The sequence below is a fragment of the Carassius carassius genome, chromosome 16 (genome assembly GCF_963082965.1).
Source record: "Carassius carassius chromosome 16, fCarCar2.1, whole genome shotgun sequence".
Lineage (NCBI taxonomy): Eukaryota > Metazoa > Chordata > Actinopteri > Cypriniformes > Cyprinidae > Carassius > Carassius carassius.
Window position 1 is genome coordinate 24,980,279 of NC_081770.1, and position 25,667 is coordinate 25,005,945.

General features: G+C 41.1%; 2 protein-coding genes across 2 annotated transcripts in view; both read left to right on the top strand.

The window, feature by feature from the left end:
• The window catches only part of crebbpa (CREB binding protein a), a 49,605-nt gene extending 35,985 nt beyond the window's left edge, over window positions 1-13,620 (top strand). Inside the window, exons 14-31 of the mRNA XM_059569701.1 lie at window positions 57-302; window positions 1,457-1,603; window positions 2,139-2,319; window positions 2,406-2,524; window positions 2,634-2,873; window positions 3,685-3,773; window positions 6,362-6,442; window positions 6,617-6,673; window positions 7,127-7,204; window positions 7,285-7,352; window positions 8,106-8,256; window positions 8,491-8,637; window positions 8,750-8,863; window positions 8,948-9,113; window positions 9,214-9,381; window positions 9,496-9,657; window positions 9,820-10,101; window positions 10,362-13,620. Coding sequence (XP_059425684.1) covers window positions 57-302; window positions 1,457-1,603; window positions 2,139-2,319; window positions 2,406-2,524; window positions 2,634-2,873; window positions 3,685-3,773; window positions 6,362-6,442; window positions 6,617-6,673; window positions 7,127-7,204; window positions 7,285-7,352; window positions 8,106-8,256; window positions 8,491-8,637; window positions 8,750-8,863; window positions 8,948-9,113; window positions 9,214-9,381; window positions 9,496-9,657; window positions 9,820-10,101; window positions 10,362-12,518 — 4,653 coding nt within the window. The 3' untranslated portion in view covers window positions 12,519-13,620. The remainder of the gene's footprint in view (window positions 1-56; window positions 303-1,456; window positions 1,604-2,138; window positions 2,320-2,405; window positions 2,525-2,633; window positions 2,874-3,684; window positions 3,774-6,361; window positions 6,443-6,616; window positions 6,674-7,126; window positions 7,205-7,284; window positions 7,353-8,105; window positions 8,257-8,490; window positions 8,638-8,749; window positions 8,864-8,947; window positions 9,114-9,213; window positions 9,382-9,495; window positions 9,658-9,819; window positions 10,102-10,361) is intronic.
• A 564-nt stretch (window positions 13,621-14,184) lies between these two features.
• On the top strand, window positions 14,185-25,456 carry slx4 (SLX4 structure-specific endonuclease subunit homolog (S. cerevisiae)). The gene is given in 17 exon segments (XM_059569957.1): window positions 14,185-14,536; window positions 15,511-15,676; window positions 15,781-15,982; window positions 16,573-16,708; window positions 16,777-16,873; window positions 16,875-17,064; window positions 18,186-18,203; window positions 18,308-18,415; window positions 18,514-18,660; window positions 18,744-18,796; window positions 19,845-19,961; window positions 20,916-21,168; window positions 21,170-23,387; window positions 23,499-23,598; window positions 24,342-24,617; window positions 24,693-24,765; window positions 24,768-25,456. Coding segments are annotated over 17 exon segments (4,821 nt in total). The 3' UTR covers window positions 25,083-25,456.
• The last annotated feature ends 211 nt before the right edge of the window (window positions 25,457-25,667 follow it).

Here is a 25,667-nt window from a genome sequence, read left to right on the forward strand (position 1 = left end):
ATTCCGCCTGACGATGTCCCCTCTAAACTTGAGTGTGATCTCTCCTCCCCCAGCAGCAGCCGAACGCTAACCTCTCCCTGAATGCACTTGGTCCCTTGGGCCGCCAGCTCGGCTGTCCCGCACCCCTCCAGGCTCCACTCCGCGCCACACCGCCTCCCAACGCCATCGCCAGCACCACTAACCTGCCAGCAGCACTGCAGCCCAGTCAGGCCTCCACACCCGCCCCTGCTCAGGGCACCCCGCCTCACATGCAGCCCCAGACGGAGCTGGCCCTCCCTGCCCAGCAGCACCCAGGAACACCGGTGAGACCCGCAGATCCAAAACATAGTGAGCTTCCCTCACAGGCAGCATCCTGACTGCTATTGCACTTTTAGGGAAATATATATATATTTTTTTCTATAAAAAAAATGTAATTGCCCTTTTAAGAAGGTTTGCTGTTTTGTTTTTGTTTTGTATTTATAATTATTTTTAATAATAATGAGAATAATAGTAATAATAATAGTAAGTAATAATAAAAGTAGTAATAATAATAATAATAATGTTGATGTTGCTGCTGCTGCTGCTACTGTATTAAAAAAAATCACTGTAAAATAAAAGTTTGGACAAAAATATTGGGATTGTATTCTAGTATGACTATAAAATAACCATAACCTGATAATATTACTACTACTCATAATGATAATAATAATAATAATAAACAAAGTTATATTTATTAGTATTTTATTTTTTTATTTATTATAAAATAAAAATATTAAATAAGTAATTTTACTTTTGTGATATTTCACCTTAAAATAAAAATAAATATATTGCTTTTGGAGAGTCCTGGTTTGTGGCATAGTTTATACAAAATATTGTTAATACACACCAATATGTCTATAAAATAATCCTAACATAATAATAACTAACTATTATTATTATTATTATTATTACTACTACTGCTACTACTACTAAACAATAGTATTAAATAATTAAAATGTCCCTAACCTAATAATAACCTAATAATAATAGTAATAATAATAATAATAATTATTATTATTATTACTACTACTAATAACAATAATAAATAAAAAGTTATATTAAATATTATAACTAAATACTGTTATATATTATATATTTAGTAAGCAATTAAATAAACACACAAAGAGGCTCTTCACCATTGATAACATGTTGCAAAGCTAAATATCACGGTTCTACACTAAGCATAAACTAACATGGAAAACACAAATATTTGTTTAATTATTATTATTTTATCAGAAGAGTGTTCATAGTCATTCCTAGTCAAATTGCCATGCATACTAGGATGAATAAATGAACTGCGGCCTGATTTTGGCCCTAAACGATATATGTTGAGACCCAGACACCAAAGACGACATCTTTCCAAAAAATGACACCATAATTGCTCAGCTTTAAGACAAAATTTAAATAAAGGTAATAAATCTGATACTTTGTCTTTCAGAGCGGTGACAATCGTGTGCCCACCCCAGCCTCAGCAGCCAGTGCCGAGCTACACTCCCAGCATGCCGTGCCTGACGCACCGCCCAGTGACACTAAAACAGAAGAGCAAGAATACGACATCGGCATCAAAACAGAGCCCAAGATGGAGGTGTGTTGTGCATGTTTTCAACAATATCAAATCAGCAGATTAGAATGATTTCTGAAGGATCATGTGACACTGAAGACTGGAGTAATGATGCTTTGCATCACAGAAATTAATTACATATGAAATTTAGTGCTGTTAAATGATTAATCACATCCAAAATAACAGTTTTTGTTATATATGTGTGTGTACTGTGTATATTATACATTATATTTTGAAAAATGTAGGTGTACATTCGTTCATATAATTTATATATAAATATATTTAATATATAAACAATGCATGTGTGTATTTTTATATATATATATATATACACATAATAAATATACACAGTACACACACATATTATGTAAACTTGTATTTTGGATGTGATCAATCTTTTGACAGCACTTACTAAATTATATAAGAATAGGAAACGCTTACTTTATTAATTCAGTTTCACAGTATTATTGTTTTTACTGTATTTATATACATCAGAAATCTTACCAACCCAGATTTTTCTTTCATTGTCAAATTTTCATGCTTGTTCTGCCTTTGTCAGATGGAGGACAGCACAGGCTCCCTATTGGTCAAAAAGGAGGAGCAGGAGGGGTTTGAGGCTAAGCAGGAGCCAATGGAGACCGAGGACAAGAAGACAGACTTGAAGACGGAGACCAAAGAGGAAGATGAAAGCCAGACAAACGGCACAACATCCTCTTCACCGCCCCAGTCTCGCAGGAAAAGTATGAACTGATATTTATTTTCTGTTAGGTCTTTTTATTTCTGTTGCTTTCATTTATCTTTTGTCTCCTGCTCGCGGTCGCCTCAGTCTTTAAGCCTGAAGAGTTGCGGCAGGCATTGATGCCCACCCTGGAGTCTCTGTACAGACAGGATCCGGAGTCTCTTCCCTTCCGGCAGCCAGTGGACCCCATGCTTCTTGGCATCCCTGTGAGTCTCAAATGCCTATATCGTCACTGAATCATCTTTAGAAATGTGAAACTGTGTGAGTACACGTTTGACTGAAGTTGACTGAAGGTGATTCTTCTTCTACCTTCAGGACTACTTCGACATCGTGAAGAACCCCATAGACCTGTCCACTATCAAGCGCAAGCTGGACACGGGTCAGTATCAGGAGCCGTGGCAGTACGTGGATGACATGTGGTTGATGTTCAACAACGCCTGGTTGTACAACAGGAAGACGTCGCGCGTGTACAAGTACTGCTCCAAACTGGCCGAGGTGTTCGAGCAGGAGATCGACCCCGTCATGCAGAGCCTCGGCTACTGCTGCGGGAGGAAGGTGAGAGGAACTGACTTTCAGTACAGGTCATCACTCCACTTAGCTTTCAATAATAATTATATAATGGTTGTACAATAATATCTCCACAAATAATAATAATAATAATAATTTGCAAATAAATGTATATTCTTTATATTCTTATGCAAAAAAATGTTTTACAATAATGTCACTATAAAGTAGTAATAATAATAATATACATAATAAGTGTATATTAATATATATTGTTTATTTACTTGACCACAATTTACACAACAACGCCACTACTACTAATAATAATAATAATGTGAAAATAAGTGTATATTAAATATATCATTGTCGAATAAATAGTTGTACTATTAATAGGTTGTATATTTCCAAAATAACGTACATAATAGTGTGCAAATAAATGTATTGTTATATAATAAAAGGTTATACAATAATAGCACTCAAAAATAAGTAATTAGTATAGTAATTATAATAATAATAGAGAATACATAAAAATAGCATTATATAATAAATGGTTGTACAATGATATATATATATATATATAATATGCAAATAAATGCATGCATATATATTAGTGCTGGGCATTGATTAAATGTTTTTAAAATCGCAATTAATCACAAGATTTTCTAGGATTAATTGCATTATGCACAAAATTCAATAATGAATTCAAAAGTAGTGTATTGTGCCAACAGTGCATGCTAAATAAAGTTATTGTCTTTCAAAATACAATTAAAAACTAGTCAATTACCAGTCGTCTGCACACAAACGCTCGACATAAATAGACTTTTCTGCTCATGTGTCTGAACACTCTTCTTTCCTCCCACAGTACGAGTTTTCTCCTCAGACGCTGTGCTGTTACGGCAAGCAGCTGTGTACAATACCCCGAGACGGCACTTATTACAGTTATCAGAACAGGTGAGGGAGATCCAGATCCAGGCCCGCCTCCAATTCATAGTTCAAGAGCACGAATTATATTTCCTACTTTGACAAACACGTTATTTATTTCTTTTTGGAGATGGTCCGAAATGAAAGCGAAGGCGAGATATTGAAACTTTTCCTTCATGACATTTGTTGTCAAGACATCCAGTGTGCATATAGCGTTTGACATAATCGGACGACATTTCACACTAATATGAGTAATTATTATTATTATTATTCATATTATTGTTTATTTTTGTTATCACTTAGATTATGGCCATTTGACTTCTAGCAGTGTCCAGTGTTTCCCATACATTGAGTTATTTTTGTCGGCTCGTCACAATATCAAAACTGACCGCCACAAATAGATTTTCCAAAAGGCTTAGACTTCGTTGAATAAACTGAGCACCGCACATTTCAAAATTAAAATGCAGCGTGGGTGTTTTTATGTGAATATATCTTTAAAAAGATCTTCATTTTGTCTTTTCTGTAATGCCTGCTAAAGCAGAGCTTATTTGATTACAGCCGTTACCGGGAGAGCCGCTATATATCCTGCTCCAGCAGCGCCTCCTGCTGGCAGAGAATGAATTTGCATTTGCAGTCTGTGAGAAACACTGATGTCTGTCAGCAAACATTCACAAAAAGCATGCTTCAGAACTGTTTTGAGACTGTGCTTAAGTTGTATTACAATGAATTAGGCTACTACTACTAACTATCATTATCATGTACCATGCAATTATCATTTACTCAATCTCTCTTTTATAAGATAAAGGGGAAAAACTAAACAAAAAAAATATCGGGCTAAAAGAATCTGCATCATATATTGGCCTTCAGCTGCCCTGATTTCTAAATATCGGCATTCCTGAGAAAAACCCTTATCTGTCGACCTCTATTGCTGACCCTTAAATTAACTGTTTGCCATTCTTGCACTTATTATAAATGTATTTTGAGGCATTCAAAAATTTGATTTTTGAATTGATTTTTCAAAAAATCTATGTTTATTTGTCATGCATGTTATGTACATTTATTAAAAACAAGTTTTGTGATATCAAATTGTTCTGGTCCGGACCTTTGACACTGATGAAAATTCAGATTCGGACATTTGAATGTAGATTTGACAACCCCTGGCCTAAGAAAACGTTAAAGAGTCTCTCTAGTGCTCTCTGTCATGTGGTGTGGTTAGTTCAGCCATGTGTGGTTTTGACACACATTGGGCAAATCAGACGTTGACATTAAACATTATGGGTACACTAGCATAGTTAGCTCTCAGGCCTCTTCATATGTATTTTCCAAGCACAAGACTGCTTGATCACAACCCCTCCCCCTTTCTCTTTCTTCACGGTTACACTGCTTTAATTCTCCAGCCAGTCCTAATTTATTGGCAGTTGTAATATTTGCACTGGCACATGTTATATATTTTTTTTTTTGCTGCAATTTGCCTGGTTACTCATAACAGGCTCCTTTGCGCCCCCTGCAGCACAGAGCACGTCCCTGCAGGCAGTCGCTTTCTCTTATACACTCACACTCACGTCCTCTGCTGACACTGTGAATCCTGTCTCCGTTTTTGCAAGCCTTTTGCTAGATTTCTCCTTTCTTCTCCATTATCTTAGTACATGTTTGTTTTAAAGGACTAGTTCACCCATGAATTAAAATTTACTGAACATTTACTCACCCTCAGGCCATTTAAGATGTTGAGTTTGGTTCTTCATCACATTTGGAGAAATGAAGCATTAAATCACTTGCTCACCAAAGGATCCTCTGCAGTGAATGGGTGCGTCCAGAATAAGAGTCTAAACAGACGATAAAAATATCACAATAATGCACAAGTAATCCACACCACTCCAGTGTGAAGTAAAAAGATGCGTTTATAAGAAATAAGTCCATAATTAAGGCTTTTTAAACTTCAAACCATCATTTCCTGCTAAATTAAAGAGTCCTCTATTCATAATATTCTGTGAAAAAGATGTTTTGACTGAATCAGGAGAGAAATATGCACATATCAAGCACGATTTACAAGAAAAATAAAAACAGTCCAAAACTTTTTTAAATAAATATGTTGATGCGATAGACAACGGCGGATGGACTTTTTCACTGAAGAAAGCATTATTGTGGATTATTGACTGGTTTAAAGTTAAAACACCTTGGTGGATTTGTTACAAATGTTTTATGTGTTTTATGAGACCTTAGTTGATAGACTGGAGTGGTGTGGATTATTGTGATATTTTTTTATCAGCTGTTTGGATTCTAACGACACCCATTCACTGCAGAAGGATCCATTGGTGAGCAAGTGTAATGCTAAATTTATCCAAATCTATTTCAATAAAGAAACGAACTCCTATACGTCTTGAATGACCTGAAGGTGAGTAAATTGTAGGTAAATATTCAGCAAATTTTTCACTTCGATTGAACTATTACTTTATTGTTGAACACAAGGAAGCCATTCACAGTGTGATATTCTACAGCGTCAAATGACTTTATAATCATCAGAGAGATTTGATATTCTATTTGGATTAATAAATATGCATATGTGTGCCTCTACATATTTCTTGAAGTGCTTCATGACTCAGCTGGTTGTGTGTATACAGGTATCATTTCTGCGAGAAGTGCTTCAATGAGATTCAAGGAGACAGTGTGACGCTAGGAGATGATCCAGCTCAGCCCCAGACGTGAGTGATTGCTCACCTTTTTGCGGTTAGATTCAAGCTCGGTTGTGGAGATTTCATCACTTCAGTTCAAAATCATTCTGAATGATTCCTTTTCTCCATTCCATGATAAACTGAATCGTTTTTTAATGTTTTAAGTGTTCAACAAACCTGATTGTGGATCTTCTTTGTATGCAGCATGATCTCTAAAGACCAGTTTGAAAGGAAGAAGAATGACACGTTAGATCCTGAGCCGTAAGTAAACGCTCCACTTAATTTCCCAGAATTCCACGAGGCAATCAAATAGCACATGCTTTAATATTAGGGCTATGTTGGCTAGTATTGGCTTGTACATTTGTCCGTTCTGGACTCGTTTCACCACATGGCCTCTGCTCACTGGCGCCTCCTGCTGTCAACAACATAAGGCATAGAGACACACCCACCACACGAACACAGCACTAGTCTACAAGCATCAGTATTATTCAGAAGTCGTCCAAATTCACACCTCCTTCAAAGGCGCAATTGCATTGGCCTGCTTGCAAATGTGTAAGAACTGGAGGAAAAGAAGCTGAATGATGTATTTCATGTTAACTACCTGCTCTTGCAATTAGTGACTACGCATTCAGACACTTGCTAAAATAAAAGCTGCCAGAATTCAAAGCGCAAGAAACGGCTGTATCCCCCATTAATCAATTCTCCTCCCCTCAGGTTTGTTGAATGTAAAGACTGTGGGAGGAAGATGCATCAGATCTGTGTCCTGCATTATGAGGTTATCTGGCCTTCTGGGTGAGTTTGAAAACACCTCTCTGATATCGATTCTGGATGCGATGCGGGAAGTCAACGCTAATGAGTGCTTCTCTCTGCAGTTTCATCTGCGATAACTGTTTGAAAAAGAATGGGAAGACGAAAAAAGAGAACAAGTTTTCGGCAAAAAGTGAGTAATAGGATTGTTCTTGTGATGCATTAATGTTAAATGGATGGTTATTTACTCTTTCTCAAGTCATTCCAAACCTGTAGGACTTCTGTTCATCTTTGAAACACAATTTAAGGTATTTGTAATGAATCCTGGGAGATTTCTGTCCCTTCATTAGCTGTTTCCATCACCCCATTATTATGTGCATTTTGCAGTATTGCATCGGAAGCTAGTGGTAGAAACACCAACATTCGTAACGTCCCTTAACCCTTTAGACGCCAGTGTTGTTGTTGTTTTTTTTTTTGAAAAAGCTGTATTTTGACATCAAGATTTCAAAAGCTTGTGGCTTGAAAGAGCTTAAAGATAGAGATCTGTTGTAAATTAGAAAAATGTTGGGCATGACCAAATGTTTATGTGGGGTAATGTTTTATGCGATCTTCCAGTTTGGCAGATTTGCAACTTTGGATGGAAACCCAGCTACTTAAATCCATGCAACCAAAAAAGCTCCTAAAGGCACCGTAGATGTTATCCATGTGATTTGAGTGTTTCAATCCAAGTGTTCTAAAGAGACATGATCACTTTATATGATGAGCAGATGTAGTTCAGGCTTTTATTCACATACAAACATTGATCATCACATATGCATAGATCTCAAAAGTGCTATCTTCGATTCACAATTGTTTGCGGTGAAATCTCTCAGCTTTCAATGAAGATATCAGGTTTCATTAAAAACAGTACCTTTACAAGTGTTTAATGCTGTTGTCTTCAATCCAGGGTTGCAGGGGACACGGTTAGGCGCGTACATAGAGGAGCGGGTGAACAAGTACTTGAAGAGACAGAACCATCCGGAAGCTGGAGAGGTGTTCGTGCGAGTCGTAGCCAGTTCAGACAAAACGGTGGAGGTCAAACCTGGCATGAAGGCCAGGTAAATTTAACCTCCATGCTTACCTTTTATTTTTCAGTAAGCTAAATCTTCAGAGAACCCTTCAGAGGGCAAGTTTGGATGCAGAACCAATAAATCAACTGATCATTTTCCTGATCAGAGTTTCATCCATTTCACTATTGATTCATCAAACAAAACATTGATGGTAATGTAATGGTGTGCTAGTGTTTGTTCTTTGAACAGGTGAAGGTGAGTTAATCCCCTGCTTCATTTCAGGTTTGTAGACACAGGAGAGATGCCCGAGAGCTTCCCCTACAGAACCAAAGCACTTTTCGCCTTTGAGGAGATTGACGGAGTAGACGTGTGTTTTTTCGGCATGCACGTGCAAGAGTACGGCTCTGAAAGCCCTTTCCCTAACACCAGGTAAACTCTTACTGGAGTCCTTTAGAGAAACAACAGACATATATGCCAATGCATGTAATACTCAGCATGCAAAGAAGGTAAAAGTTCCTTTGGTTTTTTTGTACCTACCTAGACGGGTATACATATCGTACCTCGATAGTATTCACTTCTTCAGACCTCGCATGCTGAGAACAGCAGTCTATCACGAAATCCTCATCGGCTATTTGGAATATGTCAAGAAGCTCGGGTAGGTTTCACCAAACAAATCTTCCTTGAGGCCGACAAATACAGTTCCCTTTCATGCCCTGAACTTTGAACATTTCCACCGCAGATATGTTACGGCACACATCTGGGCGTGTCCACCTAGTGAAGGGGATGACTATATCTTCCACTGTCACCCTGCCGACCAGAAAATCCCAAAACCCAAGCGCCTGCAGGACTGGTACCGCAAAATGCTGGACAAGGCATTTGCTGAGCGGATACTGCATGACTACAAGGTATAGCAGGGACCATGTGATCTTAACTTTGCTTTGATTGTGTGTATGCTATCAAGTGCACAGTTATATGGTATAAATACAATGTGTTTGTGTTTAATAGGACATATTTAAGCAAGCAACTGAGGACCGTTTGACGAGTGCAAACGAGCTTCCATATTTTGAGGGTGATTTTTGGCCTAATGTGTTGGAGGAGAGCATCAAGGAGTTGGAACAGGAGGAAGAGGAGAGGAAAAAAGAAGAAAACACGGCAGCTTGTGAAACGCCAGAGGTGAACATTTTAGGGTACTCTGCAAAGGGTTCATTTTATTTGATATTCTGTAGATTAATTTACATCTTTTACAAACTCCAGACACCTTTTATAGATTTTTATTTTTTCCAACAGGGCACACCAGGGGATAGTAAGAATGCAAAGAAGAAGAACAACAAGAAAACAAATAAGAATAAAAGCAGCATGAGCCGAGCTAGTAAAAAGAAACCTGGGATGCCGAATGTGGCCAGTGATCTTTCTCAGAAACTCTATGCCACACTGGAGAAGCACAAAGAGGTCTACTATATGTTCATCTGATCATAAAATTGCTCTTAAAATGCATTGCATGAGTCATGTACATTGCTTAACTTGAAAGTTTTACAGTTTTGCATGTCAGATTTTGTTTTTCTCTGTGAAAATCTTGAGAAACCTCTTACCTGGTCCTAAATGTTTTCCCAGGTGTTTTTTATAATCCATCTGCACTCTGGGCCCATGGTCAACTCATTACTACCCATTGTTGACCCCGATCCCCTTTTGACCTGCGACCTGATGGACGGAAGGGATGCCTTCTTGACGTTAGCACGGGATAAGCACTGGGAGTTCAGCTCTTTGCGGCGCTGCAAATGGAGCACCATGTGCATGCTGGTGGAATTGCACAACCAGGGCCAGGACCGCTTTGTCTACACTTGCAACGAATGTAAACACCATGTCGAGACACGCTGGCACTGTACTGTCTGCGAGGTAAGATCCAAAGGCTCCTGTAACACTTGACAGCTATCCTTTATGATCAGTAGTGGATGTGGGTGTGTTTTGGGGTTTGTGCATAAGAAAAGTAAACCTTTGAGATTATGAAACATGGGAAGTCGTGGGATCTTTTAGTAACAACTATTCTACTAGTCGCTTAAACACATCTTTCACATTTTGTCTACAACAATTTGTCTTTTAATAAGGAGACTTCCTGTCATCCCTTGCTAAATCACTCTACCCTCATCTTTTCTCAGGACTTTGACTTGTGCATTAGTTGCTACAACACTAAGGGCCATGAGCACCAGATGGTTAAGTGGGGTCTGGGTCTGGACGACGACAGCAGTCAAAGCGGCGAGGCCTCCAAGAGTCCACAGGAGAGTCGGCGTCTAAGCATACAGCGTTGCATCCAGTCTCTGGTGCATGCCTGCCAGTGCCGCAATGCCAACTGCTCTCTGCCGTCTTGCCAGAAGATGAAGCGTGTGGTGCAGCACACCAAGGGCTGCAAACGCAAGACAAACGGTGGCTGTCCAGTGTGCAAGCAGCTCATTGCGCTCTGCTGCTATCATGCCAAGCACTGTCAGGAGAACAAGTGCCCCGTCCCCTTCTGCCTCAACATCAAGCATAAACTGCGTCAGCAGCAGCTGCAGCACAGGGTCCAGCAGGCACAGATGATGCGAAGACGCATGGCTACTATGCAGGGGCGAGCCATTCCTCAGAGCCTACCCTCGCCGCCTGCTTCAACAGCCCCCAGCACGCCCACCTCACATCAGCAACCCAAAACCCCTCAAACGCCACAGCCGCTATCCAACCAGCCAACGACCCCCAATGCGGGTGTCATGTCCCCGGCTTATCCCAATGCTCCCCGCAACGGACAACCCCCTCCTCAAGCTTCACAGGGCAAATCAGGCCCACAGGCTTCCCCGCTACACCAGCAGCAGTCTCCGCTCCCGCAACCTCCCCAGCAGCAGCAGCCACCGGTACAACAGCCTCCTCAGCAACAGCCTCCACCTATGGCAGTCAAAATGGCACGGCACATAGAGATGGTCGCGCAGGCTCAGCACCAACAGAATTATCGCATGACCATGAATGGCCTTCCCATGAACCACCAGCAGCCACGCATGCCAGGCCCGATGCAACCGCCCATGCAGCATGTTGGGCCACGCGGGCAACAGGTCATGCCGCAAATCCCGCAAGGACAGTGGACTGGAGGCCCTCAGCCAGGCATGCAAGCAGCTCAGCAGCAGGTCGCTCCGCCACAGGCCACACCGCAGACCATGCCTATGCAGAGGCCCACGATGCCCCAGCAAGCTGTACAGCCACGCATGATGGTGCCCACGCAGGGCCCACGACCGCAAGCACCCCAGAGACCCGGAGCCATCGCCCCCACTGCCTTGCAAGACCTGCTTCTCACCCTAAAGTCACCCAGCTCGCCCCAACAACAGCAGCAGGTGTTGAACATCCTCAAATCGAACCCGCAACTCATGGCCGCCTTCATCAAACAGAGGACTGCCAAGTACCACGCCAACCAGCCCCAGCAGCAACAAGCGCAACAAGGCATGCATGCAGCGCAGAACATGGCAGCAATGCAGGCGGTGCCGCGACCCGGCATGCCCCCGCAGCAGCAAGCGCAGCAGCCCGCTCCACAGGGCATGGCAGCACTTGGAGTGCAGGGGCAGCTCATGAACCCTGCGCACGCCAACAACCCGCAGCTGCAGGAGTTATACCGCCGTCAGCTTTTGCGACAGCAGCAGCAGCAGCAGGGAGTGATGCCGCAGGCACATGGCCAGTTCCCACAGGCACAAGGCACTGCTACCAACTACACGCAACTCCGCATGCAGCAGCAGCAACAACAGTTGGCCATGCAGGCAACCGGTGGACCCATGGGACAGCTGCCTCCTATGACCCAGATGGGGCAGGGCGGGATGGGAATGGACAGTACATCCAACCTTCTACACCAACGCATACTCCAGCAGCAGCAGCAGGTCGTCCTCAAGCCTCCAATGGGCTCGCCGGCGCAACCGAGTCCCATGAGCCCACAAACTCACCTGCTTTCCGGCCAGCCACAAGGCGTGCACCTCCCCGGCCAACCCATGGCTAATGCACTCAGTAATCAGGTGTGTTCGCCGGCCCCCGTACAGTCGCCCAGACCTCCTTCGCGGCAGCCACCTCCACATTCCAGTCCTTCCCCGCAGGTTCAGCCACAGCCTTCGCCACAGCACACAGGATCACCACACCCTGGTCTGACAACGCCCTTGCCCGGCTCCTTGGACCAGGCGCACCTGGGCACACCTGAGCAGAGTGCCATGCTCCCGCAACTCAATACGCTCAACCGCGGAGGGCTGCCCAGTGACTTAGGCATGGTGGGAGACACAACGGGAGACACGCTGGAGAAATTTGTGGAGGGATTGTAGCGTTTACCGGGAGACTCCACCCACCACAGTCTCCCCGTTCCTCTATTTTTGTGGCTCTGTTGGGTTTTCTCTAATATCCTCAAAAAAATTTTGTACTGACATTGTAAAAAGTTTGAAGAAATGAATGTTGTGGGGGGAAAAAAGAAATTTATGTCGACAAGGAATGGGGAATGTTGATGTTTCCTAAAAAAAAAAAAAAAAAAAAAGACTGATTGCTTCCTTTTAAGAGGGATTTGAAAATTGTTGTTTAAAAGAAATATAAATCACAAAGAATATATTTTTTGTTCAGTTAAGACCTTTGTGTGGTCAATGTTTTGTTTTGGTTTTGGGGGAGGGCGGTCTGGTTTCATGCCTTTTCTTTCTTTTTAAGAAAACTACGAAACTTCATTATATTATTCATACCTTTTGTTTTATACCCTATCTAACTTTGCAGCATTTTGGTTTTTAAGATTGTAAAATAATTTGTCTGGGAGTTTGGGTCAGGGTTTCTCTGCTCTGTCTTTCATCCTTCCTTGCGATTGTACTCTAGTGTTGTATTATTTTTTCAGACATGCATTCGGAGGCGTTTCCTCCTTTTCTCATTGTGAAGTTTGTATGAGGACAACTGTTTATTTGTATTGATAGGAACTGTGCATACACATGTATGCAGACTCACACAGAAACATATGCATCACTCAGACAATATAGCACCAAGAGGACATGTACACATTTACAACATCTCACTGGCCTGGACCCAGAGGTTCTGTCTTGCAGATGTAGAATATTGTTGCTTTTTGTCCTAATTTTGTCATACAGATATATAAATGTAAAGAGAGCTAGAGAGAAAGAGGGAGAGAGGGGCCCCTGAGCTGAGTGCGAGGGGATGGGCGATCGCTGGTTGACTGCTTGTTGGAAACAGAATGGATTCTGCTCTTGACCCTCTCACACAAACTTGAACAGGGGCTCTACTTTTCCCCTTTATGTAAATCATGCAAAATATTAAGCAAAGTACTATAAATATAAGGAAGAAAGAATGGAATCACTGTATAAACTGGTTGGAAAAAAAACGTATTTCTTACTTGTATATCATATTGTTAAATAAACTGTGTGCAACAGATCAAAATCATGTGTATTCTGTTATTATATGCTAAAGCTACTTTGAGCCAGTTAGGTTTGTAGCGTCCTTTGGCTTATTAAATTGGTATCGACATGTATAAATACTTAAACTAGTCATTCGCAATATGTAAAATGTAATTTACCATAATTATTTTAGCAATTTCGCCGTTTCGTAAGTTCCGTCACATGACTCGGAGATGTTTCGCAATCGACGCAGCCATTGCGTCACCGCGTACTGGACGTAACGTCAGATTTTTGAACGAGAAGCCGCCGCTGCTGCTTTACATTTGATCAAGAAAACAGTCGTTTTGTGACATTAAATCATCTGTTTTACATACATATAATGAAGTGCGTCTTGCTAACGCTCTGTATTCAAGTTGTTATGGAATAAATCGTAATACAAGTACGTTAAAACCGATATAAGTGACGTTCGAGTGAAATGTAAACAAAGGTAACGTTAAATATCATGTTTTTCGTGAGTTTCTAAAAAATGCGTTTGAACAGATAAACTTGTTGTTCCGTGCATGTTATCCACAATATTCAATTACAAACGACGTTTAATGGTCCTTTAATGGACCAGGACTTCACCGACCTCTGCTCTCGTCTGCTCAAAAGAGTGAGGAAGAGAGGAGCATCTGGAGATAAGAAGAGACCAGCAACCAAGGATGAGGAGCAGGAGCCGTCCTCCCCCTCTTCCAGAAGAAAACCCCCTAAGAGGAGGAGGAAGAAGACTGATATGAAGCATAAGCTCAATGGCAGGACTCAGCCCGTTTCTCAGCCTGCTCCTGAAGTGTCTGGCTCAGGGAGAGTCAAAGATACAGTGATCCAGAGGATGCAGCGGTTTAAGAGAGCCAGTCCAGAGAGACTCCTGCATGCAGAGACTGATGGGAACCATCTCCCCACTGCGGGGATCCAGCGCACAGGTACATAACCTTCATTAAAGCATGGTACTTACCATACCACAATGTTGTGCGGCTCATTAGGTGGTAAAAACAGATGTAAACCCCAAAATGATTTTTTCTTCTGTTGAACACAAAAGAAGGTATTTTGAAGAATGTTGTTAACCAAACAGTTGAAGGTAGCCAATGAATTCAATACTGTTTTTTTTTTCCAAGCCTGGAAGTCAATGGCTACCGTCTGCTGTTTTGTTACCAGCATCTTTCAAAATATCTTCAGAAGAAAGAATTTGGTACAGGTTTGGAATGAGAGTGAGGTGAGGTGAGTAAATGTCTTTTTGAGTGATCTTTCGCTGTAAGTTAGAGTTAGTTAATGACCAGATAATTACTATATTATACAAACATCATAAATAAATTTTTTTTTTGGTTTGGTTGAGGTAGTAGTATATTGTTTTTTCTTAAACTTTTTAGACTTTCATTTGCCCAGGCAATGATTTTATACTATTTTTTGCTGCAGCATTTGGGGAATTGGTGATCCTCTGCCCATCTTGACTTCTGAGAGACACTGTCACTCTGAGAGGCTCTTTTTATACCCAATCATGTTCCCAATTGACCTTATAAGTGTCAAATTGGTCCTCCAGCTGTTCCTTATATGTACATTTAACTTTTCCGGCCTCTTATTGCTACCTGTCCCAACTTTTTTGGAATGTGTAGCTCTCATGAAATAAAAAATGAGCGAATATTGGGCATGACATTTCAAAATGTCTCACTTTCAACATTTGATATCTTATCTATATTCTATTGTGAATAAAATATACGTTTATGAGATTTGTAAATTATTCCATTCCTTTTTTACTCACAATTTGTACAGTGACCCAACTTTTTTGGAATCGGCTTTGTATAAAAATTTATGTTTATATATAAAGCGTAAAAAAATATACATATTGTATATGGCATGTTTCATGTAAACAGTGAAAGTCAGAAAGTGTGTGTTTCTACAGAAGATGTGAGCAGCGATGAGGCCCTGGCTCTTCAGCTTCAGCAGGCGTTGGATCGCGAGGCTCGGTCCGCTAGAGACGTGGAAGATGAAGGACTGTTCTTCTGCCAGTTCTGTCAGAAAGATCTGTCGACCATGAGTCCTCCGCTGTGCACTCAGCACATCAACAGGTGCCTTATCACCAGTGTACACAGCATTATGAAGAATCATTCATATTCCACACGTATGGGATGAGTTTCACATTTGACATCTCTCTCATTCTCCTGCTTTGTAGATGTTTAGATGCAAGCGAGAGCAGCGCTGCTTCAGCATCCCGTCACCCCCCCCCCAGACCACGGGTCCCACAGTGTCCCATTTGTGGAAAGAGTTTTAAATCAGAAAAAAGCCGGTCTGTTCACCTAAAGCGGTGCTCGACTGATATGGGTGTGAAACCAAATGATCTTCTCCAGGCTCTGAGGAGACAAGCTGCTGAGACAGTGAGCGACTACACCACCCACCAATCGTAAGTCAGCCACATAATACCTTTTCATTAGATTTAATTATGATTATTATAATTTTTTATATGTACTTTATAATTAGAAGTGTGCATATACACTTTTATATATATATATATATATATATATATATATATATATATATATATATTTATTTATATACTTATATACAAGTTCTGAATTTTTATACTTCAGAAATAACAAAAAAACATGCAGAACTTTTTTTTTTTCAATGTGACATTTTCTTGACTAGAATGCACATTTCTATCTTCACTATTTTATTACTGTAATGCAAAAAAAAAAAAAAAAAAAAAATCTCAGACGGTAAATATAAATAGGGAGGAAAATGTGCTTGGCTGTCAAGAAAACATGGTTTTAAAATATGCCAGAAATGATGAAGAAAAGTAAAACAAACAGTTATTAAAAATAAATATATATGACTTTTTAAAATGATTTCCTCACTGGTTATTTGTGGATGCTTATTTAAAAACTGGCACGAGTAGATGAATTAGTTTTACATGTTCCTTTTCTCTGCAGACAGCAACTAGGTAGTGGTGCGATAACACAAAAAGAGAGCCAGGAGGAAAGCCCAGAAGCTGGACGAGGACACAATGGTGGCGCTGGCTCTGTCCCGCTCTTTACTCCAGCAGGAAATGGAAGAGGAGAGGGAGATACTGGCTCCTGTCTTACAGTGGAAACCTGGAGCAGGTGAACTCATCTTTGTCAGTTAAACATATGCAGTGAAGTTGCAGGTTATTAGACATGGTGTCTTTCAGGCAAGGGCCGTGGGAAGAGAAGGAAGGGAGCGTCTCCTGTCCACCCTCCACTTCTCCTCATCCAGGACCCTCAGACAGCACTGAACAGTCTGCAGGAGTGCGTCTCTCCTGCTCCGTTCCAGACCCCCGTCTCCGCCAACACCAACCCTATCCCGCTCCACGCTCCCTCTACATCCCCAAGCCCCTCTCTGGGACAAAAGTGCTCTTCGTGGAGGAGGACCAGATGCAGTTTCAGAGTTTTACATCTCAGAACTAAGCAGCTTCATACAGCCATGGGCCGCACCGGAGGTGAGATTCACCTGGTCTTATTCTGCACAATTCAACAGAGTGCTTTACTTATTATTTTTTCATCAAATTGTAGAAACTTTTAAAAATTGGATTTTTATTAAAAAAATTAAAAAAAACACATCGCTGCACTTTATGATGTAGTACTAATCATTAGTTCAGAAAGAAATATGTAAATATTAAAAAGGAGACATTACTGTAATTTGTCAGAAAATAATTTATAAAATGTACATATGCTAAAATGTGTTTCACTATGTAATTTGCAATACAATAATAGCTTTAAAAGTATCCACGACAACTATAAATTAATTCATAATATGTTGCCTTCGCTCTGATGAACACCGGTTGTGCTGCTGTTTTCATGTGCTTACACTATTCTTCTTTAATATACTTTTCATGATAGCCCACATCAGCCCTGCGTGTAATGCAGCTCAGTCACTGAACGTGCATGGGTTGAGAATGTTAAACTCCAGACAAGTTTTCTTGTGCACTCCTGTTTCATACAGTCTGACATTAATGACAGCTGATCATCATGTTCATAAAGTCTGACAAGCAACAATTGTAAAGTGTGCATCCGGCTTTAAATATGTCTTATAGACCACAACAGTAAGGACTTTTTTCTGCTGGTCCAATTGGGCCAGTATTTTGGATTTTTACTTTCCTTGACAATGTTTTTGATTGGGTCCAGTTTCTTATGTGCCCTGTTTATTTAATCAAAAACAGTAATAATTGTACAATATTATTACAATTTAAAACAAGTTTTCTATTTGTAGATATTTTACTTTTTTTTGACACAATGCAAAGCTGAATTTTCAGCAGCCATTACTCCAGTCTTCGGTGTGATACATTTCATTTGTCAGTATTCTTCAATGAAAAGAAAGTTTGTATTTCTCACTGAATATTTTGTTTCATAGAAGTTAAAGTTACCCAGAAGTTCAAGCTGTTGTGATTCTTAGTCTTTTTACATTATTACTTCAGAGAGAAAAGGTCCTGTCTCTTGAAGTAACTCCAGTCAAGAAATTTCCAACTGAGGCCGATTCAGTCCAGGAAAAGCTTTTGGATCCGAGCCAGACTAGCCGTCCTCTCACCCCCTGTTTTGGTACACCAGGCTCTGCAGGACCTGATGGAGCTGGCTGAGGAAGGCATGACCCTCACCCAGTATAGATACACGTCCGCAGGGGGACAGGTAACACTGGTGTTCTGTCCCAAAAAGACACCTTTTTATTTTATTTTATTTTTGTAACAGGCTCACACTGTCCCATGTTCTTTAGTTGAAGACAATGCTGTGGATGAACTTCCCTCAAGTGGTTTTGTTCCAGAGACAAAAGACAAGACGCCGCCCAAGGAAACCTCAGTAAGAGTTTCCTTCAGTTGTATCCATCTGTACTCACATGTGATCGGATATGAATGAATGGGAATGAACAACCAAAGTTTCATTTTTGTGTTTTTCAGGTGTTCGTTTCAAAGCTAGCATCAGATCTGAGCAGCATGGTGAACAGCCCTCAGCTCAGTGATGTGCAGTTACAGGTGGACAGTGGTGACGTTTTCTTCATGCACTCGTTTATGCTGTACATACGATGCCCGCTGCTGGCCAACATGGTAAGATGATCTCTATCACTGAAGCATAAACCAATAATCAAGAAGCGCAGACAAATAACTAAGCGTTTACCATGTGTTTGTAGATTCATGACTCAGGTTTTGGTGTTCAGGAGGAGGGTATGCCTGTCTCTCAGAGGCAGGGGCGTAGCCAGAATTTTATTTTTGGGGGGTCCCATCTTAAAATGAGTGGGCAACTCATTATATACACACACATACATATATATAGCCTACACTATCACTCTTAACACCTATAAATAAAAACAGCTTAACACCTGTTCACATTTAAAACAGCATATTTACTTCACCATTTCAGCAGAACAGTCATAACAGCCCACAACATAGCTCGGTGATTATTATCTTTTACATAAGTCTAACCTTATGTCGTAGAATCTACAAGGGCAGTTATTAAATGATGTCATCATACTCAGTCCAGAAAATCCACCAAATTACGTTCGAAAAACAGCAGAATATATACAGCATAAGCAAATATATATACCGCATAAAATCACAGCATTTTTACTTCACTGTTTCAGCAGCATAACAGCATACAACATAGCTAAGCGGCTATAATTCAAACCATGGGATTACCTTTTACATGACAAGGCGGAGTAAACGGGGGCGATTATTGTTGAACTGTAATCAAGTCATGTGAACTCATTGTACCATTTTGGGGAAAAGCAACGATTCTTTCCGGCAAACTCAATGTATGCGGTCATCACTGGTTGTGAATGCGGCTCATCAGTTGCAAACAAATCATTGGGCATTATGCTGATCTGTGTCGTGGAAGTCTTCGCTACACTCCTGTGATGAAATAGGCGTTTCTGTGTCCTGAGAAGCCTCAGGTGCCACTTCACTCGCTGTTGCAGAGCTTTTTTGAAAAAGCGTGATATTGTACTTTGCGTGACAGCTGCCATTGTCACTGAATATTAATGAACTCTCAAGCGAAGATGACGGCGTCAGTTACGCACAACACGTGACATAGGCTAATCAAATCAAGTTTGAAAACAGCCGCATTTTACCGTGCAGCATTTTGATTGGTCAATCTATCAATCAGACTGACATATCAACATTTTCTTATTTTACTTATTTTATTTTAAGCAATCGGAAATCTGAGGGGGCCGGACATGTAAATGAGGGGGCCAAGGCCCACCCAGGCCCCCTCGTGGCTACGCCACTGCTCAGAGGGTGTTGTTGGGTAATGTGCTTGGGGAGGCAGTACTGGCCCTCCTGCAGTATCTTTACACAGCCCATTGTCCTCTGACACACACACTGCTACCCCACATACAGGAGCTCGCCGATAGGTCAGTGTGATGATTCTTAGGATATGGTTCAAATATTACAGGTATTTCCCAATAGGGGTGTTAACAGTACACACATTAGTACCAAAATAGTTTCAGCCTTGCACGAGTGGAACTTCATCGTATTGGTACTTTTAATAACAAAGTCTCATCTTTCAAAATAAGACAACTCTTTCAGGAAATTCAAACATTAAATGCTCTTTGATGTGGTACGACTGTATAAACGCCTCAGTTCAAGCGGTAGTGCGGAGCATGAATGAGTGGTCATCCCTTCCTCTTTACCACTAGTTTTAACACGAAATAAACTTGAAAGAATATTTCATGTAATCTCTCAATTAGTGTTTCAACTGTGGAAAGACGTCAATAAAACAAGTGTGTAAAAAACATAGCATTTCATTTACCTCAGGCAAGTCATCATTGTCCACAGCTTGTTAGTTTTCTAGAGAAATTATTTAATTATTACATACTTAATTATTTAAAGTATGTAAAAATTAACCTATTAAGAAACAAGTCATGACAGATACTGTGTAATTTAATATATTTCAGCGACAAATAAAATTTTTTATTTACTTCAAATGTTAATTTATTTAAATGTTTTTATTTTCTTTTATTTCAAAGTTAATTTAAGTTTGGGCTCTGTTGTTAATTGTAACCTTAGTAATGTAAAAGGGCTCCCTATAGTTTAGAGCAAAACTTTTATCCCTAAGAAAATTTTTATTATAATTTAATTTATTTAAAGAAAGATCAAATTGTTTAATAAACCACAGTTTTATATATATAAAAAAATAAGCAATTTTATGTTTAGTTATTTCCCCCACTACTGAAACCATACTGAACTGTGACGTCAAAACAAAGGTACGTACTGAACCGTCATGTGTATGTACCGTAACACCCCTATTTCCCAACCCCATTAGATATAAACTGATTCTAAGGTAGTAAATCTGTGTTATATTTCAGGTTTGGTTTAGCTGAGCTGCAGCAACAGTGTGAGGAATATTCTAGAAGTGTTGGGGAAGACCCAAGAGAGGAATCTGAAGGCATGTTTCCAGCACCTGAGCCTCATCTCAGGGACCAAGAGGACCAGAACTTGGCAGAAGGCAACTTCTTGGAGCTCCTCCAATCAATGTGGCAGCACGGGGACAGCAAAGAAGAGGATGCTTTCAAAGAGACTGGCGGAGAGGAAGGAGACATGGCAGAGGAGCGAGAAAAAAGAAGATGAAGAAAAAGAGGACCGCGTGGATGAGGAAGAGCTCGACAAGATCTATGAGTTTGCAGCGACACAAAGGAAGATAGAGATGATGCTGGAGGCTACGACTGAGAGCGAAGAAGAGGAGGGAGATGCAAATACATCCCTCAGAAATGAGAAGAAATATGAGACTGAAGACAGGAACGAGACAGAATCCCTCTCAGAGAAATCTGCCGACAGTTGCCATAGTAACAAACAGGGCGTGGATGGGATGGAGGCTGCCATGGTAACAAGTCCAACAGAAGAAACCATTAAAAACCCCAATTCGGAGACTGAGAGAGTTTGTTTGATTTCAGAATTTGATGAAAACTCGAGACTTGAGTCGGATGCCAGTCTAGACGAGAGCTATGTCCGTTTATTCTCCCAGTCTGTAGGGGAATGCATGGAACCGCCAGAGACGGTGGTGTCCTGCTCTCAGCAACAACGTTACAAGCCATCGCACACACTCGGAGGTGAGGTGATCAACCTGTCGATAAGCCCTCCAAGTAGCTTGGGTGTGTCAGGTGAGACCAACTTCCCCATGCCTGGAGTGTCTCCTGTTCCTCATGAGGATGAACATACAGGTAATTCTCCACAAACAAAAGACTATTCAGTATGCCAGAAAAGCAAGAACCCCGCTTCCCTTCCAGAATCTCAACCCAAACAGGCTGAGCCCATTGTTCTCTCAGATTCTGGTGATGAAATGGATATAGACGGTGGCCGCAATGCTTTGACTCCTTTCGAATCTCCCTCAGAACCTCTTCAGACGTCTAGAAGCTATGCTTGTAACAGTTTCAAAGAATCTGGATCCCAAGGCCATGCCGGCAAATGGGTAGATGCTTCCAAGCAGGTGTCAACCGATACAGAAGCCAGATCTGACCCATCAGAGCACTGTAGCCCTGGGATTGCGAATGAAAGCGAGTTTGATGGCTCTGCTGAGGTTTCCTGGCTGATTCCAGCCACTCCGGTACCATCCACACGCTGGAGCTCCTCCCAGACCTGCATCAGCATGCGCCGAACCCAACTCTTCCCCAACTCATCGTCCTCTTCTACCTCTTCCCCTGCCTCGGGTGGTTTGAAACCTGCTAGCTTTGATTCTTTAAGCAGCTGCTGCTAAAAAGAGAAGCCAGTATCCTTGTCTGAATTGCCCAAATCTGATCTGAATCCCTTTAAAGAACGTCATAGCACTGATACAAATAGCTCTCCAGGTTTTCAGAGACCACTTCACCATTTCAGACTCTTTCGGGTTCCTTCTACAGATGTTTCTGATGGCTCCCACATTGGCAGGATCATGGGACATCCAACCCAGGGTGTCTCCAAGCCCTCAAGTAGCACTCCTCTCCATTCAGACTCTTCCTTACAACGTCAGATACCGTCTGGCTCCCCTGTGGTTGATGACTGTGAGGTTTGGCTCAGGGATAGTAGAGCTAATCCTAGATCCTTCGGCAGTCAGGGAAAAATTGGCTTAGTGTCTCTACAACGGAGTTATTCTTCCCCTAGTAAGACACCTGAGAAGAAGCAGAGTAGCTCTCTCGAGCAGGGATGCTCCAGTCCGTCCCCGAACTCTCAAAGCTACAGTCATCCAGAAAGATGCAAGAAGAGAGAGAACGATGGGGTAGAGCAAATGGAATTGGGAGAGAATCCAAATCAAAGTGATGAAGAATTGGTGGATGTTGCGGGAAACTCATTAAGTGACATGGATGAGCCTGGAAGAAGAGCGGGAGATGAAAATCCAAATCAAAGTGTTGACGAATTGGTGGATATTGCAGGAAACTCATTCAATGATATGGATGGGTCTGGAATAAGAGCGGGAGAAGAGAATCCACATCAAAGTGTTGACAAAGTGGTGGATATTGCAGGAAACTAATTTTGTGGCATGGACGAACCTCCTATAGGGTTTGATGACTCCTGGGGTTTGGATGGAGGAGTTGGAAGCCAGAAGCCCTGCTTTAGTCTACGGCTTGACAGCAGCGAAGATATAGTCAGTCCACCAGGTCTCGAGGGTAAAGGACCAATGCCCACGTCTCATCTTGATTCTGGAGCTTGTACCAAAACTCCTGATCCAAGCCCAGGTCCATTTAATCACAGCCTACCTGATGCTGACATGTGGGATGATTGGGAAGAAGAGGAGGCGTCTTCCCTTCCTCTTTCTCAGAGGTTGAAAGCTCCCTCTGCCAAGAGAGTTGCCGAACTAAAGACTCCAGGTAAGACAAGTTGTTCTTCTTGGTATGTTAATTGTTTACAAGGAGCCTGGAACTAATTATGCATTGCATTTAGAAAGACCTTTTTGTTTCACGCTTTAACTTTCTTCACAGTTGCTTGCAGAAAGAGGAATAAAGGGCCGCTGGTGCCCATCACTCCCATGCCAGGCTTTTCCGATAAGGACACACCAGAACTAAAAAACAAACTCAACAGGTGAGCATAAAAAGATTTAGATATTATGTTTAAAACATTAATGCTATTGCATATCACAATAACAATCCAACAAACTATCTAAAAACTACCTTTCAATGACTTTTAACTAACTGGCCACAGATTTATTTTAGTGCATGTATGAAGTTAGTTCTGTAGCAGAGTAAGCTCTTTATTTTTGATTCCTTATGTCTGGCTGTTTTCTGGTGTAGGTGTTAAGCATCATGTTTTTTCTAATTATTCTGCAGAGGTTCAACTATTTAGTACTTAATATACATATTACATTTACATTTATTCATTTAGCTGACGCTTTTATCCAAAGCGACTTACAATTGCTATATATGTCAGAGGTCGCACGCCTCTGGAGCAACTAGGGGTTAAGTGTCTTGCTCAGGGACACACTGGCGTTTCACAGTGGATTCGAACCCGGGTCTCTCACATCACAGGCATGCGTCTTATCCACTGCGCTAACACCACCCCTTATCTTATACATATATCTTATAATCAAAATATATTTCTCCATCTAATAATCCCTTACATTGACAGTGGGGTATTATGAAATTAGTTTAGACCAAATTAACTTTACATAACCTTTAAGCATTCACAGTATTCAGCATGCACATGAGAATCAAATCCAGATGTGTCTGTTGTGTAACTCCAGAGTCTCAAAGCCAAAGAAACACATTCAGTAACAGAGCTTCGAAAGGTTTTTTTTTTTGTTTTTGTTTTTTGTTTTTTTCGTCCAGGTTCGGCATGCGTCCACTGCCCAAGAAGCAGATGGTTCTGAAGCTGAAAGAGATCCATCAATACACCCACCAGCTGCAGAGCTCAGAGTCAGAGGAGGAGACCTCCGGACCCCAACGCTCCCCGAATGCCTTTAACTCCGAGTCTGCTCCGCTCTCCTTTAAGCAGCCTACAACGCCCCCTGCTGTCTCACCCGTGAAACTGCCACCAAATGAACAAGATGAGCTTTTATCAGCCTCTCAAGACTCGAATACATCCTCCACTGCGGAGTCTGACAGGTACAGTTCTTACACGACTAGATTACATAATTAATACTACAAGAAAACGTAGTTCAATGTATTTCTTCTTCTGAGATCAAACCCAGAGCTGTGTGTGTCTGAAGACGATGACTAGGACAGCGAGGGCATCACGGCGTCTCTGTGCGTGAGAAGGACAAACTCCTCGCAGTTCGTCAGTTCATCCTATCCAACCCCAAGCTGTATGCACGAGTGCTGCAGTACCAGCCTATCTCCCTGGCGGAGTTGCGGTCCGGCTTGAAAGCGGTGGGAATCAGGTTAGGTGCTGCTAAACTACTAGACTTCCTGGACTCTCAGTGCATTACTTTTAGTACGGCCAAACAGGGCCAGAATGCATCTTCCCGCAGAAAACGACGCGTGAAAATGACAACCAGTGGCAGTGCAGCCAGAAGAGGAAGGAAAAAATCAGCTAAGCCCAATGTAGGAGTCGCAAGTGGGCTGAAATAAAATAATGTGGTAAAAAAAAAACAGGATTTTAAGAATAAGCTGTTAATGGACAGTAGTGGTTTTCATCTTTTTACCTAAACAAATGTCTGACACACACTCTATTGCGCTATTCCAGTGACAGGATTGAAATGAAAATGCATTTTGTACAGTGTTTGAAATGAAAATATTTTTTAAATGAATTTAATTTAATGTCTGGATAATGTAATTAAAAGACATTTCTTAATGTATGTATCACGTGTTTTTATACAAGAATGGGTTCATTGTAAACTGTTTTATGTTGTGAATTGCATCCAATAGTTGCCTCTCAAACAAACTCCTTACCAAAGTTACAAAAACAGTCAATGAATGTTCAATCAACCATTTTTTCATGAATAAAATTAAGATTGAAAAAACAATCAAGACTTTTTTGCATTGTGACTATTTTTTCATGATAAACAAGTGTATTTCACATTAGCCTGTAATGCAATTTATATTACAATATATATTTGTATCCAGAAACTAGTTTTTTTTTTTATCACAATGCAAAAATTAGCAATTAAAAAGATAGGAAAGAATACATAAAAAATATGACCCATAAATATTGTT